Genomic DNA, 19,334 nt, shown 5'->3' with positions numbered 1-19,334 from the left:
CCATCAGTCCCCTAGAACTTAGAACTACTTAAACCTAACTAACCTAAGGACAGCACACAACACCCAGTCTTCACGAGGCAGAGAAAATCCCTGACCCCGCCGGGAATCGAACCCGGGAACTCGAGCGTGGGAAGTGAGAACGCCACCGCACGACCACGAGCTGCGGACTAAGTTAGTGTAAGTTAGATTAGGCAGTGTGTAAGCTTACGGACCGATGACCTCAACAGTTTGGTCCCATAAGACCTTACCACAAATTTCGAAATTTTTCCCTTTGTTAAGTCTACTAAATTAAGTGATTGCAATAAGCAGTGAGTTGGAAATAAGTTGGTTCAATGAACAGTTCGTCTTCCACTCTGAAAGAAAGTCACGGGTTTTCTATTGTAGTTTCATTTCACGGTTTTGATGGCCCGCGGACAACATGATCGTCATAGGTGGAAGGCTAGTTTATATTGGCGAAGGCAAAGGAAGGGAATCGTTGACTGCACTGAAAGTAAAGGAGAGAATCCAGGAAAGAGCTGAATGAGGAAGACAGGAATAACGCTATGATATTAAATAATCTGCTGATGATTATTGTGTTTTAGACACCGACCACGTAGCTCCCAGCAATGAAAAGACAAATGGATGGAAGGGTACAGCCCTTAAGATGCACTCCCTCTGTGTCAGAAGCGGCCTAGTTTACCAAACTGCTGTACGGCGACGTTTTTCTGATTGTCAATCGGCACATAATTCAAACGGAACTATTACGCAAAGTGCAAGTAACGAAGCAGTTGTAGCAGCAACGAACGTGTTTTGCAGTCCCGTTTGTAAAGATACACTTGCTGGTTGCAGAATATGTACAGATAAGTTCTCTGAATGCCGTCGCCATTCACAGCCCCCACAAAATCGAACCTAAAATGACTCATGATAGGTCTGAGAGAACTGGTAAACGGACCTACGAAACTCCACACATATTCTGGTGACGCTCTCTCTGTTTGAGGCAACAGAAACATACACTCGGAAAGCGGTTATTTATCCTCTAGAGAATTCTGCAGTGGTTGACAAATGACAACTAAGATGTTCCTGTGGTTGGCTACACAGCGTAAACATTGGATTATTGTCGCCTGCCGGCCGCTGGTGGCCGAGCGGTTCTAGGCGCTTCAGTCTGGAACCGCGCGACCGCTACGATCGCAAGTTCGAATCCTGCCTCGGGCATGGATGTTTGTGATGTCCTTAGATTAGTTAGGTTTAAGTAGTTCTAAGTTCTAGGGGACTGATGACCTGAGATGTTAAGTCCCATAGTGCTCAGAGCCATTTGAACCATTTTTGAACAGTCGCCTGTCTAATGAGGCGTAGGTCCTTGTTCGGTAGAGCAGCGTTTCCACACTGAAATGAGACATCGGAAAGAGCCCGATGGCACGGTCAAAAAGATTATCTACAGTGCGACCTATTATACCAGTTGGTGATGGGAACGCTGGGTGTGATCAAATGTATGGAACGTGTACCAAGCAGTACTCGGAACGATGAAAGTACATTCTGTGTGTTGAGAAGAATTGCAACACAGAATGTTCGTGATGCCTATGTATGCCGTCGTTTTGCAACATGCCTGCACCATTTTGGTGTCCGATAAATCCAGCTCGTACAAACACCATGAAAATAAGAACCGCCATTTTCAACCGTTGCCAGTGCACTGCACTGTGGCGTAACAAGCATAGAATCACGTGCTCATACGATTCTTGCTATTCACGCACCGGTCAAGACACAACGTGGAATATATGACATCACTCTTCACAGCAACAGTCCTTTTTACTCCTAAGTTGTATAATTCGCATGACCTTTGTACCAGGTGTTTTTCACTAGTGATCTTGCGTGAGGAGGAAGTAGGGCAGTAGCCGTCTCCTGGCATAGTCACACCGTGAGGGCTCTACTGGGTGACGAACTAGTCTCCAGCACTGGGTATCAGACCTCTTTTGTACTGAATACTTATATCGACCAGATATAATAATTCCAATCCCAAAGAAAGCAGGTGTTGACAAATGTGAAAATTACCGAACTATCAGTTTAATAAGTCACGGCTGCAAAATACTAACGCGAATTCTTTACAGACGAATGGAAAAATTGGTAGAAGCCGACCTCGGGGAACATCAGTTTGGATTCCGTAGAAATGTTGGAACAAGTGAGGCAATACTGACCTTACGACTTATCTTAGAAGAAAGATTAAGGAAAGGCAAACCTACGTTTCTAGCATTTGTAGACTTAGAGAAAGCTTTTGACAATGTTGACTGGAATACTCTCTTTCAAATTCTAAAGGTGGCAGGGGTAAAATACAGGGAGCGAAAGGCTATTTACAATTTGTACAGAAACCAGATGGCAGTTATAAGAGTCGAGGAACATGAAAGGGAAGCAGTGGTTGGGAAGGGAGTAAGACAGGGTTGTAGCCTCTCCCCGATTTTGTTCAATCTGTATATTGAGCAAGCAGAAAGGAAACAAAAGAAACATTCGGAGTAGGTATTAAAATCCATGGTATTAAAATCCATGGACAAGAAATAAAAATGTTGAGGTTCGCCGATGACATTGTAATTCGGTCAGAGACAGCAAAGGACTTGGAAGAACAGTTGAATGGAATGGACAGTGTATTGAAAGGAGGATATAAGATGAACATCAACAAAAGCATGTAATGGAATAATGGATAATGGAATGTAGTCGAATTAAGTCGGGTGATGCTGAGGGAATTAGATTAGGAAATGAGACACTTAAAGTAGTAAAGGAGTTTTGCTATTTGGGGAGCAAAATAACTGATGATGGTCGAAGTAGAGAGGATATAAAATGTAGACTGGCAATGGCAAGGAAAGCGTTTCTGAAGAAGAGAAATTTGTTAACATCGAGTATAGATTTAAGTGTCAGGAAGTCATTTCTGAAAGTATTTGTATGGAGTGTAACCATGTATGGAAGTGAAACATGGACGATAAATAGTTTGGACAAGGAGAGAATAGAAGGTTTAGAAATGTGGTGCTACAGAAGAATGCTGAAGATTAGATGGGTAGATCACATGACTAATGAGGAAGTATTGAATAGGATTGGGGAGAAGAGAAGTTTGTGGCACAACTTGTCCAGAAGAAGGGATCGGTTGGTAGGACATGTTCTGAGGCATCAAGGGATCACCAATTTAGTATTGGAGGGCAGCGTGGAGGGTAAAAATCGTAGAGGGAGACCAAGAGATGAATACACTAAGCAGATTCAGAAGGATGTAGGTTGCAGTAGGTACTGGGAGATGAAGAAGCTTGCACAGGATAGAGTAGCATGGAGAGCTGCATCAAACCAGTCTCAGGACTGAAGACCACAACAACAACAACTTATATCGACAATTTCACTGTTAATTCATTCAGTGGGCTAGTCGAGGGATATGTTTGCGATATGCATATTTGTGATGTTTGGTGAAAGCGAAACGGTGATGATTTACTTTAAAGGGATTCATTGTTTACAAGATTCCTAAATATTTAAATGAGGAATAAAATTTTATTTTTTAAAAATCTCGATGATACTATCTTTTTTAAATTTTTTTTCTCGTTCAGCTCTGGTGGAAATTGCGATAGTAGTGGATAAAGTATTTCATGAAGTGAAGGACCAACTTCATGGAAGTGTGTTTTGGGAGAAGGAAGATTGTATGGTTGTGGGGAGGTACATAATGTCTCGCCACAGCCGAACAAGGCCGGTGGAATGTATAGGTGGACGTTATGTAAAGGGTTTGCAGTTGATAGGATGAGAGATGAGGTGGTACAATGGTAGGAATTCCTCGTTAGGATGAAAATGAAGGAATATGGAAAGAGAAGGATGAAAGGGAAGCACTGATTCAAGGAAGAGGGAGGGTGTGAATTAGGTCAGTTGGGAAAATCAGCCGCAGTAGCAGGCGATTTTGAAATTTCGTACGGGAAGAGTTCCTGATATTGTAAATAGGTAAAATTAAGGTTTTGAATTATAAGATCAGGATATGGAGAGCTGAAGACGAAGCTGTGGAGGCAGCTGGAAGGAAGTATACCAGCTTACAGGAGAACTTAGCTTGTCCACTTCTGGGTAAAATAGAACAAGCTACGTGAACGGCCATTTGTAGGCAGGGTGGCTTTCAGAAGAGATGGTTCTTTGGTAGGACGATGTTCGGTTCGAATGATGTCTTTGGTTGTCGAGAATTGATGAAATCAATGATTTGGATGTAGACAATTGTAATGTTTCTGTGATAAGCAGTCGATCTTGGCAGTTGCAGGAGTACTGACATCAGCCATAACAATCTGGAATTACACATCGCAATTAGTCGTTCACAAGATGGGGTAGGACGGCCCCCCCCCCCCCCCCTCCGTCCTCTTTACCGCCCTCGCTGTCTAAACTTCACCTCGACCCAGTCCAGTCGCTACGCGCTTGTAGTTTGTGAGAGGATTCTTCTACACACGCCTGACGAATTCTACTACTTGTGCCTCAAAACCTCGAATTACCTGTTGCAGAATGTTATCTATAGTGAAAAGCTACATACAAGAACATCATGAGTGTACCACCGTTCATCACAGGATCTCCGAGACGCCTCATAACGACACCGATGCACACAATCGTTTTCGAGCATCCCTGCGGATGGAAATAGAGTGAATCACACTCGCACATGTAAAGCTACTGAACTGTGTGAGCAGGTGAGGCTTCTCGCCGGCCGGCTGCTAAGTGGATGCGTTCCGCTGAAAGGAAAAAGGCTAACGATTATGTAGACCGGCAGCCGCGCTGGACGGACCAAGCTGAAAGGAGCTGAGTGGTGACAGAACATGCGCTGGGAACTTACTTGCCACTCCGGACGCGTTGGGGTCTTTGTGCGTGTGCTTCATGTGCTCCATGAGAGCTTCTCCGCCGAGGAACAGCTTGTGGCAGATTGGGCATGAGGTGGCGTTAGGCCCGCCGATGAGGGCCGCGTGTTGCTGCAACACAGGCACACGAAGCTGAAGTTCCTGTGGAGAACATAAAGTCTGGCCCAGCCACGTTTATAAACCAACTTCACGCTACATCTAGTTCGCGGCCTCGGAAACAGTGCGTGCTTTCGTCCCTCTCTGCAGCCGCGTCTAATAGTTTGCTGCCTCCCGATAGACGGGTTATATTTCTTGCACACGATAAAAAAATGTGTGATAAGCAGTTTTACGTTGAGTCAGGAAGCACGCACTGCGTTCCGAGAGCCGGAGTGTCATACAGTTTATATCATTTACTACCAATATAAAAAATATTTTTTTAAAAAACTGAATATCGATAGCACACTAATTTTGCAAGTATGTGAAAGTCTAAAACTCTACTGAATCCTTTACATAATTCTGAAAACATTAATTGAACATTTCGAGTAACATTATTCCACAAAAATAAATTTCTAAATATCAATTATCATTAGAATGAGCTATGTTTAGTTTGTAGACTTCATAGCGATTTTTAAGAAATAGTACTTGACAGTTAAACTTTCATTTATAAAAACCAGCTGAACATGCAACGTAAAAAATTTAAAAACTACGCCACATAACAAGGTGGAAAGGATGTTATTGAAATAGTAATCGAATCACTAACATGGTAGAACTGCCTCGCCCATATCATCTTTTGTACTTAACTGTAGTTTATTAGTTATGGCATCATATACGAGAACGCACTTTTTTAGAACATTCTCGGACGCTAAGTAATTAAGCACACACCAAGCAAGTTAATTATTTACACACACATTCACATATGAGGTTTGTCGCTCAGTCTGCCTTTGCATCTGAAACCTAAATGCATAATGTAAATTAAGAAGTGCAAGCAGGAAACGGACGTAGTCTTTACATGAAGACTGATTTGCGTTCTTATGGTAGTCTGGCTTACGGTAAATATTGTCTTGTAAGCGGACAATGGTTTTACGTTACACATAAACAATGGCCACAGGCATAACTGCTGGCGATAATGATGAAAACATCGCATCACGTGAGCAGCTTCCTGCTTTGGGAAGCAGCAAACGACAGTCACTGAACTACTGAAGCCCAAATGTACACAGCACGAAAGTCATTTCAGAAGACCCAATTTATTTGGTCACACCAGTGACTATATTCATCCGCACTTTGTTTCGGCTCAAGACACCGTTAAAGAAGCGAAGACAGTTTACCCCTAAAGAAGGAAAGATTCGGAAAAAGGAGGCAGGTCGCAACTGAGGCAACTCTCGGGATTTTTTGAAGTGCAGGTTGTCTCCATCGGAAGACTTCCGTCCGGCTAACAGGTAACTGGGACGCGCCTTACACATAATTCAACAAGTTTAAGAGTGAGCGCTTCTCGCTTGTCGCTTTCAATCTCGTGCATTTTTAATTCGCTTTAAAGGTTACCCTTTGAAGGGAAAAAAAGGCGAGGAAGATTTGTTTGGAAGTTATTCTTAATTCATTTTCTAAGGTAAATGAACAAAGAAGAAGTATTGCTTTCTTAATTCATCCGCAAGGCAGAAGTGTTACTAACTGGAGTACCACTTGCCACACACCTCCGAAGGGCGCTCAAATTTGATGAAACAAACCAATTAACACATTGATCTCAGCCGATGACCATAACATTATTGTCTTCGCTCATTGATGATGCCAGCTGCATAACACAGCAAGAAATAGTAACTGAAATTTCACAAAGTGAATTTAAAATAATCACCGTATGACAGAAGAAAGGGACCGATGACCTCAGCAGTTTGGTCCCTTAGGAATTCACACACATTTGAACATCTGAGCAGAAGAAAAATTATAATTTTCTTCAGTCTTTGAGAATTAGGTTTCCCTATCATTTAGCACAGTTCTTGAATGAAAAATTTTTTGTATATGTATTTGTGGGGGAGGGTTGTAATTAGAAAACACGAAATATACTTAGGTCGTCATTGCCTGCCACGAACAAACGTCAACACTGAATTAGCTCGTGTGGAAAGCTTCGTAGGGACATGACGGAGACTGAAAATGAAATGTTTGGTCTCTGAAGGGGGTATGACGTAACCAGATTGTCAACGAGTGAAATTTTCGCTTAGGGAGAAACAAAAGAAATTATAAAAAACAATTCGTGTTCCATTTATGTCGGACAAGAACGAAAATCGACGACAAAATTTCCATGAAGGAAGCAGAAACGAAGGCGCTAGAAGTAGATGAAGTTTTGAACCAAGTTTACCACACAAACAGCGATTCAATTAGAAAATAACAATATTTTTAGCAAATGAAACAGAAAACATATAGAAAAGGGGCACAAGGGAAACAGTACTGTAACTGGGCTGATGAGCCGTAAAGAAAGCTGTGGATACAGACCAAGAAGGGGAGACAGAAAAGTTAACGACATGATCCTTGAGCTCACAAATAGATTTTCTGTTTCGTTTTACAATGTGACGTGGTAAGTGACGCTGAGTCTATCCCGCCGTTATTGCAGTCAACCCCAGCCCGGGTTTTATTCCACAGTCTGCTCCTGCTTCTTTCTAAATGCATCTCATTGTTCCACACGAATTAGGTTGTAGCAGGGCGAGAGATCCGCTGAAGGTTTCCTGCAATAGGAGATATTGAATCTTAAGAGAATAAGTGGCAAGAGATACGACTACGGGACGTTCGGAGACGCACAGGGGGGATGGCAGCAAAAAATGAACGAAGAAGAAAATCTCTCAGGAAGACTCCGGCTTGTAAAGGGAATTATAAATTAAAATGTCGTACAGCAGATAGCCTTAAGTGCAAATGCTTTTTAAGGGGGAATTTAATTTGAGCGGAGCACAGTGTTATCCAGGTCGGCGAAGGACAATCCACGAACCCGTGTAAAACGAAAAAGAGGAAATTTCCAGTGTTACAGCGCTCTAGCGGCTATCTGCGAGACTAAGTTGCTTTCATAAGTTTGCCGTTTCATGACCGTTCACGGAAAAGGATGCCGTCTAAGAACGCGGTATTAAACCTCGACTGGATCATAGTAGAAAAAACGCAAAGTGGCGGATTGTGTACAGGAAACAAAACAAAATCAGCAACAGTTGGCATCGCGCTAACTGCACAGCTATAAGGCTCTTTCAGAGAGATGGTGTAATGGCAGAGACATTCTGAGGGAGAGGAATTCAAACCCTCGTTGTGTCATTCCAGGTTACTTCACTCTTTTATCTGCTTGGGGTTCAGGAGCTCAGTGGGTAAGTCTCAAGCCTATGAACAGAAGGTCCGGGGTTCGATCCGCAATCACTCCCGTAAGTTTTTTTTTGTCACTTATCACTTACTTCATCTCTGGTAATGACTTGTGTATGTGAAAAATTCCGAGATGAATCGTGGTTCGGAGCGCACATTAGACTGTTAAGCCCCCTACAACTTGCTAGTAAGTAGGTTCGAAGGCAAGGGCCTACCTGGACCAGGGTCTAACTAGACCATGCCTAATGAACCACTGTGATATTCAAACCAAATTCGCGGTTAATGACAACTCCACTTATTACATCATTGTCGGGATTCTTCTTGCCGCCCCTTTTCAAGTGAGCTCTGCTTGTAACTACGCCCGGGTTCCCGGGTTCGATTCCCGGCGGGGTCAGGGATTTTCTCTGCCTCGTGATGGCTGGGTGTTGTGTGCTGTCCTTAGGTTAGTTAGGTTTAAGTAGTTCTAAGTTACAGGGGACTGATGACCATAGCTGTTAAGTCCCATAGTGCTCAGAGCCATTCTGCTTGTAACTCCCCGCCCTCCCACTAAAGCACGTAAGAAATTCAAGCCTGTATTCTTTTTGTGACATGAAACAAGACATGGATAGCGATCTTAATGCTTCTGGGGAACGTAACTGTACAGATTCATGTCTTTGCTGCCACAGTATTTGTAGCAGGGATCATACTGTCACATTTTATGAGTGCATCGTCTGCATTTTAAATTTATATTTGGATTCAGTTTGCGTTTTGATGTCCGTTTGACGTTCTCCATCAGAGCGGTTAACGTAGATACATTGCGACGTATCGTCCAAGTCATTCGCGAAAGTACTGGGGAAGAATTTATAAAATAACACTTCGACTGCGATTCTTCGTAACGTAATAGAGCAGTTATTTTTTAGGGACTTTATCTGCCAGATGGATAAAAGATGCTTTCCTGGTTTTCGAGGTTCATTTCTGCAAAAAATTACGTCTACTTTGTCGTCAACGCCAGGCTGCCGTCCACACAGGGAGCACATCTGAAGTCTTTGTTCGCAACACTTTGTCGTCGAAACAGTGCACACGAGGATGAAATTGTCAGCCACGCTGGTCACTTGGAAATATATTGTCTGGAACCACTGTTAGTCGCTGCATGCAGTAGGCAAAGCCAGTAACCATGGGTGTCGAAATTGTTTAAAATCACGAGGTAATGTACATATCACCACTTTTCGCGACACGATACTGTAGAGATTGGAAAAGTAAGTTGCGAAACGTTGAAAAGACTAGAAAAATTATAAGATTTTCTGAAGTGATGATGAGGCTGCAAGTGCCGAGTGTAACAGATACCAAATATGAAAATAGCAGGAGCCATGTTTCTGACACAATCTCAATGGAGGCAAATGTCCTCACCAGCATCCGTCCCTTGTGAGGACATCTGAAGTAGTAACAAATTTCTCGGATAAGATGTGTTTTCCCAAATCATTCCAAGCGAATGTGGGGATATACAGGGTGAGTCACCTAACGTTACCGCTGGATATATTTCGTAAACCACATCAAATACTGACGAACCGATTCCACAGACCGAACGTCAGGAGGGGGGCTAGTGTAATTGTTTAATACAAACCAGACAAAAATGCACGGAAGTATGTTTTTTAACATAAACCTACGTTTTTTTAAATGGAACGACGTTAGTTTTGTTAGCACATCTGAGCATATAAACAAATACGTAATCAGTGCCGTTTGTTGCATTGTAAAATGTTAATTACATCCGGAGATATCGTAACCTATTTAATCAACAGGGACAATGGGTTTCCTCTTAGTAAAACGTGGAATCCTGTATTATCTCGCATTAAAACAGAACGTTCTTCGGTGCGGCCTTGATTGCGATATATCGTTGCCAGCAGTGTCTCACTAAGGGCGGCGCCACCTCCCTGTTTTGGAAGTCAGAAACCGTGATGGGCGGCGCATGCGCCGTGTACTGAACGGTGGCCTATATAGGACGTCGAATTGCAATCTTGCGTCAGTTCTCAGCGGGACTCATCAGCAGAAGCAGCATTCCCTGAAGATGGCGAACAGTTGGATCGCCGAAATATCGAGTCAAGTTGATTTTAGGATCCGGCAGCAAACCCGAAAAGACTTTCAAGACTTATTACGCCGGGAAAGCCTACGTAGTTACATCGTAACCTAAAGTTGACGCTTGAAACCTCCGACGTCCAGTTGCGTGTTGTAACAAACACGGTCCACGGTCGGCGAGCAGCTTCTGCAGGGACAGCCCGTTCTCCTGATCTTACACCTCTGGACTTCTTTCTGTGGGGTACGTTAAAGGAAAATGTGTACCATGATGTGCCTACAACCCCAGAGGATATGAAACAACGTATTGTGGCAGCCTGCGGCGACATTACACCAGATGCACTGAGGCGTGTACAACATTCATTACGCCAGAGATTGCAATTGTGTGCAGCAAATGATGGCCACCACATTGAACATCTATTGGCCTGACACGTCGGGACACACTCTATTCCACTCCGTAATTGAAAACGGAAAACACGTGTGTACGTGTGCCTCACCCCTCATGGTAATGTACATGTGCGTCAGTGAAAAAGACCACTAAAAAGGTGTTAGCATGTGGACTTAATATGCTGTTCCAGTCTCTTCTGTACCTAAGGTCCATCACCGTTCCCTTTGGATCCCTACGTAATTCGGTGCTCTCCGATACACACGATCGAACAGCGGAGGAGTGGTAGTCAAGCGTCAACATTAGGTTACAATATCTCCGGATGTAATTAACATTTTACATTGCAACAAACGGCACTGATTACGTATTTGTTTAATGTTCAGATGTGCTAGCAAAACTAACGTGGTTCCATTTCAAAAAAAGTAGGTTTGTGTTAAAAAACATACTTCCGTGCATTTTTTATGGTGTATTAAACAATTACACTAGCCCCTCTCCTCACGTTCGGTCTGTGGAATCGGTTCGTCAGTATTTGATGTGGTTTACGAAATATATCCAGCGGTAATGTTAGGTGACTCACCCTGTATACTACCAGTAGGTTATGGCTGTACGAGAGCTGGATAAAGAGTAGTGGCAACAGTGCCTTAACATGAAGGATGTGCATCAGATCGCATGTGCGCTGTTTGTAGCGGATAGCAGCATCGGCTGAAGCAGTGCAGTGAGCGGCGACAGCTGTGTTTGAGTCAGTTGCAGTGTGCACTGTCTGAAAGTGCAGGAGGCAGTTCAAGCACCCCAACAGTATGTTTAGGAAACACTTGCATCAAGACTGAAGTGGCACAATATTTTTAGGGACCGCGTGAGGGATGCGGCGTTGCCACAACGTGCGATGGATAGATGTGTGAAACTGTTTCTGGATTATATCAGTCAAGATCGGCAGCATTCGGGACGACCCCCCACGGACAACATGACAACTGAGCTCCTAGCCTTCCTACGGAATGTGGATCGCCGGTGGACTGCGCTTGAGCTAGCCGTGTGCCACAAAAGGTGCTCCACATTTTGAGCGATATTCTTGAGTTCTGCAAAACTGCAGCGTGTCGGGTACCACATGCTATGACTGAGGTGCAAAAGTGGCATCGTTTTGCACTTGCGGAGGAATAGCGCAATCGCTACCACAGGGAGGGAGAGGAGCTTCTTGGATGAAACTGGGCTCGGTCGAACAAACCACGATTAAAGCGGCAGTCCAATAAATGGAAACGCCTTGGTTTTCCTCGTCCACAGAACGTGCGCCATGAACCAGTTGGCACCAAAGTGATGGTTATCGTGGCTTACGATATCCTTGGGTTAATCCTGCCTCACGTTGTACTGAGGGGCAGACGGTCACTGCAGCTAATACTGCGGCTCTCCCGTACTGAGAAGAAAGCGACGGCACCTCCTGGGACTGCATACCATCATCCTCCATGACAGTGCACGATGCCACACGGTGAACCCCGTGCAGGAGCTATTGCGTACGTGGCAGTGCGAGATAGTGGAACTTTGCCGTATTCAGCCCATGTGAGTCCGTGCGATTACGACCTGTTTGCGAAATCTTCGTGGCATGCGCTACAACACAAGGGAAGATATCATCCATGCCATAGGGCCGTCGCTGTGAGACATCGACAGAGGTCGACGCGCCGACAGTGTATGACGCCTTCCACCTATGTGGGGGAAGGAGATCGAGACGCGGGACAGTTACATTGAGGGCATGTAATGCGGTGAAAGTGCATCAAGTAAGTCTGGAATGAATTATGGCAGTATTGCCACTACTTTTTATGCAACGCATGTACTTGCCCCTTTGCCATTATTGAAATTAACATCTTAAATACAGTAAATTTTCTATTATTTATTCAGTTTGTCTAATTGTGTCGTTGTGCTCTTCAGTCCAGAGAGTGGTTTGATGCAGCTAGTCTGTCCTGTGAAAGTCGCATCATCTCTACATAACAAGTAAAGCCGACATCCGTTTCAGCCTGGTTACTGTAGTTAGGCCTTACCTCCTTCTACAATTTTTACCTCCAACACTCACTTCAACTACGTAATTAACGAGTACATTTTGCCTCAGGATGAGCCCTATGGACCGATCAACTTTAGTCAAGTTATTAATCATTTAACGTCGTAACACGTTCTCTAATTGGATGGCAGTGATACTTTGTTTCTGTGGAATAAGAAACTAATTAAAGACAAATAAAGTTCAACTAGTCAAGCATAGCGGAGCAGCGGGTCTAAGAGAAGAGTAGTTTCTGAGAGGAATGAGAAACAATTGACGACGTCTGAAAGGCGTTTCGAGAAAATTCCAGCATGCAGTGTGAACAGTCTAAGAGAATATAGAAAATGTAAACAATACTAACATATTACAAGGGCGAGGGATTGTGTTTTGCGAAATGTAAAAAAGGACGTAAATGAATAAAACCCTCACGGTTTTCCTGCCACGTCAGTCCTGGGTAAAACTTCAAGCAGACAGGCAGCACTGCGTACGTCACACCACGTGACACTGCACGTGTTACGAGTGCCAGAAACTGTCTCCGGCAGAGAGCGAGTAACTATTTCAGACGATTCCAGAATGAGATTTTCACTCTGCAGCGGAGTGTGCCCTGGTACGAAACTTCCTGGCAGATTAAAACTGTGTGCCGGACCGAGACTCGAACTCGGGACCTTTGCCTTTCGCGGGCAAGTGCTCAACCAACTGAGCTCCCGAAGCACGACTCATGCCCCGTCGTCACAGCTTTACTTCTGCCAGACGAGGTTAACAATTCTTGACTGCGTGTTTGAATGCTCTCGATAGCGCACGTCAAAATTAAGACGCTTAGAAGGTACCTTTACAATTAAATTCTGATTTCTGGGACCTGCACGAAGCCGAGCGTTGGCGAAGTGTCGCGGACAAGCCGACTACCGTGACGTCACAAGTTCGTTGCAGGGCCCGTATATCTCGCTGGTCCCGGTCATAAAACGTGTCAGCTTCTGCGCTGGTGTCGCCACTTCCCAGTAGGAAAATTAACAGTTCGACCCATTTCTCTGCATCTCCTCAGAATTGAGAGCTCGCATCCGTGTACCACTAAGATTATAGCCACTGCTCGGGTTGAAGTTCCTCTAGCGCATTCTGATTTATTTTCCCCCTTTGTTAATAGAAAACCAGTTAACAAAAATGTGGTTCAAGATTTTAGTTTCATCTAATATTATTCTGTGTTTATGTGAAAGGCTGTGCCCAAAAACAGCTGATTTCTCAATTTCCCCGTGGAAATGATAGTAGAAAGGTTGAGGTCTTGCCCAGAAGTGATAAGAAAACGAAGAATGTTTATACACGTTATGTTGTCGCGAGAGCCGGCCGGTGTAGCCGTGCGGTTCTAGGCGCTTCAGTCTGGAACCGCGTGACCGCTACGGTCGCAGCTCCGAATCCTGCCTCGGGCATGGATATGTGTGATGTCCTTAGGTTAGTTAGGTTTAAGTAGTTCTAAGCTCTAGGGGACTGATGACCACAGATGATAAGTCCCATAGTGCTTAGAGCCATTTGAACCACGTTTTTTTTTTTTTTTTTTTTTTTTTTTTTTTTTTTTTTTTTTTTTTTCCCCGCGAGGAACTTCGGCCCGTAAGGAAGATTAGGGCTGCACGTGCTGCCGACGACGACGTTATTATATACGGAGCTGAAGTTCGGATTAGGGAACGAAATCGACCGTTTCCTTTCAATGGAACTATTGCGGCATTCGCCTAAAGCGATTTAGCGAAGGCACCGAAACTGTAAGTATGGACTGCCGGACAGGGTTTGAACTGCCGTCGTCCCGAATACGAGTGGAGTGTCTTACTACTGTGGCACGCTCGGTTTTGCGAAATGTCACAGGACGGTTGCACCTCAGAGCAAAAGAAATTCGCGGTGGCGAACCCTCGAGGGCAGTGCCGTCGTTGGCTCGCTCGCCATTTTGGGGAGGGAGGGGAGCCTTTTTCTGCGACCGCCCACAGGCGAGAGGGTCCGCCCGGCGCAAAAAATGGCACGCAAAAAAATAATCGCGCCGATCGAAACGAAGGAGGCAGGGCGGGGCCAGGCGCGCCGCCCTTTTTTCCATCCCTCCCCCTCAGCGCTCCGCCACAAGTAGGTCAGCGAGGAGCGCTTTAACACGCCCTTTTTTATTTTCTCGCCTTAGTCTTGTACTGTACAGTAAGTACTTAATGTACACCAATAAATACTCCGCCAGCCAGTGCACAGTGGTAGCAATCTCGAACCAATATTTTCGGTTTCCTTTCCTGTTCCATTCTCGTATTTCACGAGGATAAAAAGACTGCCTATATGCCACTCTACGCCCTCAAATGTGCTGCGAATACATAGAAAGAAAGATCCCTTATCATTTAGCTAGAATATAGCAGGTCAGCAACTGGAAGCAGTTAATTCCATAAATTATCTGGGAGTACGCATTAGGAGTGATTTAAAATGGAATGATCATATAAAGTTGATCGTCGGTAAAGCAGCTGCCAGACTGAGATTCATTGGAAGAATCCCAAGGAAATGCAATCCGAAAACAAAGGAAGTAGGTTACAGTACGCTTGTTCTCCCACTGCTTGAATACTGCTCACCAGTGTGGGATCCGTACCAGATAGGGTTGATAGAAGAGATAGAGAAGATCCAACGAAGAGCAGCGCGCTTCGTTACAGGATCATTTAGTAATCGCGAAAGTGTTATGGAGGTGATAGATAAACTCCAGTGGAAGACTCTGCAGGAGAGATGCTCAGTAGCTCGGTACGGGCTTTTGTTAAAGTTTCGAGAACATACCTTCACCGAGGAGTCAAGCAGTATATTGCTCCCTCCTACGTATATCTCGCGAAGAGACCATGAGGATAAAATCAGAGAGATTAGAGCCCACACGGAGGCATACCGACAATCCTTCTTTCCACGAACAATACGAGAGTGGAATAGAAGGGAGAACCGATAGAGGTACTCAAGGTACCCTCCGCCACACACCGTCAGGTGGCTTGCGGAGTATGGATGTAGATGTAGATGTAGATGTAAATGCCGGGATGATTCCTTTGAAAGGGCACGGCAGACTTCCTTCCCCGTCCTTCCCTAATCTGATGAGACCGATGACTTCACTGTTTGGTTCAAAAAAATTGTTCAAATGGCTCTGAGCACTATGGGACTCAACTTCTGAGATCATTAGTCCCCTAGAACTAGTTAAACCTAACTAACCTAAGGACATCACACACATCCACGCCCGAGGCAGGATTCGAACCTGCGACCGTAGCAGTCTCGCGGTTCCAGACTGCAGCTCCTAGAACCGCACGGCCACTTCGGCCGGCTACTGTTTGGTCTCTTCCCCCAAACAACCCAACCCAACCCCATTCACGCTGCCATTCTTTGTATACGTCCAACAACCAGTTAGTCCTACAAGAAGAGGTCCCACACAATTGCACAATTTTATAGAATAGTCTGTACGAGTGTTTTGTTCGTAATTTTCTTTGTACAGTGATTGAATTATCTTAGTATTCTAGTAATGAACCAAAGTCTGCCACCGGATTTACCTACCACAGAGCCTAAGTGCTCGTATCATTTCATATCCGAACAATTCTTACACCCAGATATTTGTGTGAAGTACTGTTTCTCGAGGAACTATTTCATCTGTCTTCCAAATATTCCTGTTTAATTTCCTCGAGAATTTCTGTTACACTTTCGTATCGGCTATACCAACGTACTACGTTCCTAGCATCACGTCTCTGAACTCGATTGATGTCTGGTGGCATGCCTACTTCGTAAGAACACCAAACACTGAAACGGTAGAAATGGTCGCTCTAACGTCTTGTGTATGAGTTTCTTTACAGATGTAACGCACTTCCCCAGAACTTCTTCCAACAAATATAAATTTCATTCACCTTCGTTAACACTGATTTTACGTGTCATACCATTTCATATCGCTGTTCTCTGATAAGCAGTTTATGTTAATTTTTCTGCATTTTTACTGTCTCGAACCTTACTTTTAACGTTCATGTTTCCAAATTTGAGAACGTTACTGGCAAATATTACAGACTTGCAAGGACATAGCTTCAAATATCACATTCAGATATCTAAATCATTAAACTGAGAATATGGGCTTGATAGCAGGAACGAGAGAGGAGAAAGACTAATTGAGTTCTGCAATAAATTTAAGCTCTTAATAACGAATACCCTGTTCAGTAGTCAAAAGATAAGGAGGCCGGGAGAAATGGGATGATTTCAGTTACATTACATTATGGTTAGACAGGGATTCAGGGCCATAGATATGTGTTTCACCGCCGTAGGTAAGAATTGAAAAATGACACTCCTTCTTTTTTACTACCATTCGTGTTCCCAATATACCCCCTCCCCTCCACCACCAGCAACATCCTACGTCACAACAACACAAATCTCCTATTATGCTTTCAACCGTTAAACTAAGGAGAGCAGACGTCTTCATTTTCTGGGGACAGTCCTCAATTTTCATGTTTTGTCCTCAGTTCCATTACAACTCATTGAGGACAACAAATAACCTCAGTTTCTTTGTTTTTGACCCCAATTTTTGAAATTTCTCAAAATAATTGAAATAGGAAGAAAGAGCTGAACATTTTAAACTGAAAATCAAATGAGTACGGACCTATACCATTGCAACCAAATTTAGCACCAATTATTTATTTTTTTCAATTGCAAGAAAATTGACTAATAAAGGTGTGAAACTATTTTCTAGGGTGAATGAAATTTTCTTTCAATTCAGAAATTATGCAATACTGATACCAGACATGCCGAAGTATCAAACTAGATCATCTGGATAATCATGGTGTTGTTTCATTTGTATTTTAATGGTCAACTTTTAACATGGGGAATAAATTTAATATTTTTCCGCACCTACTTTCTTGCTATTAAATAAATAAATGACACCTTGTTTGCATTTTCTATTGAGAGCACTACGCCTTTTATTAGCCACCCCGATGGTGCAATGATCTAAGGGATTGGCTTCTGATCATAAGCCCGAGATGGGTTCGGGTTCGAATCCGGTGGGGCATGGATGTTGTGTTTATCTAAAGATGATCTGCAGAGACAAAAACAAAAAGAAGTACTGAGGGAGATTTGGTACCAAGTCGTCAGCGCACTTGCCGGGCATCTGCGCTCGACAGATACGAAACAAGGTCATGTTTGTTTACGTTTCGTACTCAGTAGGGCTGCTTTAGTTTTGAGGTAGGTAGAGGCAATCTGTCTACTTTCGTAAAAGTAAGTAAAGACTTATTAAGTAACCGTTCCGTATGCTTTTGAAAGCAATTTGTTGTTATAATTTTTCCTCTTTTTTATTTTTTTCCAGTCATTCGCTAAAATTTTTCGCTGTTCGATTTGAAATTAATTTTTTCCGCCCTTTGTCTCCCCTAAATTGTACCGTCCTCCGCGGCCGCCTAGTCTCGTATAATGGTAAAAACGGCGATGCAGAGATTGCGAAATCAGATACTGGATAGACTCGATCACAATTTAGTAATGATGAAGAGTAGGCTGAAATTTAAGAGACTAGTTAGGACGAATATATGTGCAAAGAAATGGGATACGGATGAACTAAGGAATGAAGATATAAGCTTGAAATTCTCTAATGCTATAGATACTGCGATAATGAATACCTCAGTAGGTGGTTCAGTTGAAGAGGAATAGACATCTCTAAAAAGGGCACTCACAAAAGTTGGAAAAGAAAAACGTAGGTGCCAGGAAGGCAACAGTGAAGAAAGAATGGATTGCAGAAGGATTATTTCAGTTGATCGACGAAAGAAGAAAGTACAAAAATGTTCAAGAGAATTCAGGCGTACAGAAATAGAAGTCGCATAGGAATTAAATAAATAGGAATTTCAGGAAACCTAAGGCGAAATGGGTGCATGAAACATGTGAAGGTGTAGAAAAAAAAGGATTGTCGGAAGGACTGACTGAGTATACAGTAAAGTCAGATCAGCGTTCGGTGAAATTAAAAGCAATGGCTGTACCATTAAGAGAACCATGAAAATTCGACTGTTAAATTCAGAGGAGATAGCAGGTGGGTGGAAAGAGTACGTTGAAGGGCTCTATGAAGGGGAGGACTTGTCTGATGATGTGATAGTTTCAGCGGGACAATCCTACTTCCGTACAACAAACACCACGACTTTCCAGGACCATTGTTTCCATGGACAAGTGATTTCGAAGAGTACTGTTTCGTTATTCATCCTCACCTGACTTATTCCTGCATGATACCTCAGAAACGCTACTTACAAAACTCTCCCTGACACTTTTCCCGAACTGCAGTAAGAAACTGAACGATATGTTTGTAAATCCCTCAACATGTATTCAGGAACATGTAGCTCAGTTTTGAATTCCATACATCGCATAATCGATGCCACTTTCACAACTTACGTAACTGCTATATTTTCCTCATAAGGGTGCTTTACTTTCCAAACACCCTCAAAGTACTGGCTCGATTTCCTCTCCACATCACCTGAGCCGCCAGAGGATTCACCCCATCTTTATCAAACGACGAAGCTACTGAGAGAGAGGGAGAAAGAGATGATGATGATGATATTTGGTTAGTGAGGCGCTCAACAGCAGGGTCATCAGGGCCCATACAAAGTCCCAAATTCACACATTCCGATTTTTTTTACACAGTCCAATCTAGCCACTGTCACGAATGATGATGATGAAATGATCAGGACAACAGAAACACCCAATTCCCGGGCAGAGAAAATCCCCAACCCGGTCGATAATCGAACCTGGGACCCCACGATCCAGAGGCAGCAACGCTAGCCACTGGACCACGAGCTGTGGACGA

General features: G+C 43.7%; 1 protein-coding gene across 1 annotated transcript in view; it reads right to left on the bottom strand.

Moving 5' to 3' along the window:
- LOC124721099 overlaps positions 1–19,334 on the bottom strand; it is a 336,010-nt gene that overhangs the window by 42,837 nt on the left and 273,839 nt on the right. Inside the window, exon 6 of the mRNA XM_047245919.1 lies at positions 4,793–4,973. Within this exon, the coding sequence (XP_047101875.1) occupies positions 4,793–4,973 (181 nt within the window). The remainder of the gene's footprint in view (positions 1–4,792; positions 4,974–19,334) is intronic.

The sequence above is a fragment of the Schistocerca piceifrons genome, chromosome X (genome assembly GCF_021461385.2).
Source record: "Schistocerca piceifrons isolate TAMUIC-IGC-003096 chromosome X, iqSchPice1.1, whole genome shotgun sequence".
NCBI classification, from domain to species: domain Eukaryota; kingdom Metazoa; phylum Arthropoda; class Insecta; order Orthoptera; family Acrididae; genus Schistocerca; species Schistocerca piceifrons.
This window is presented reverse-complemented; position numbering and strand designations above follow the sequence as displayed.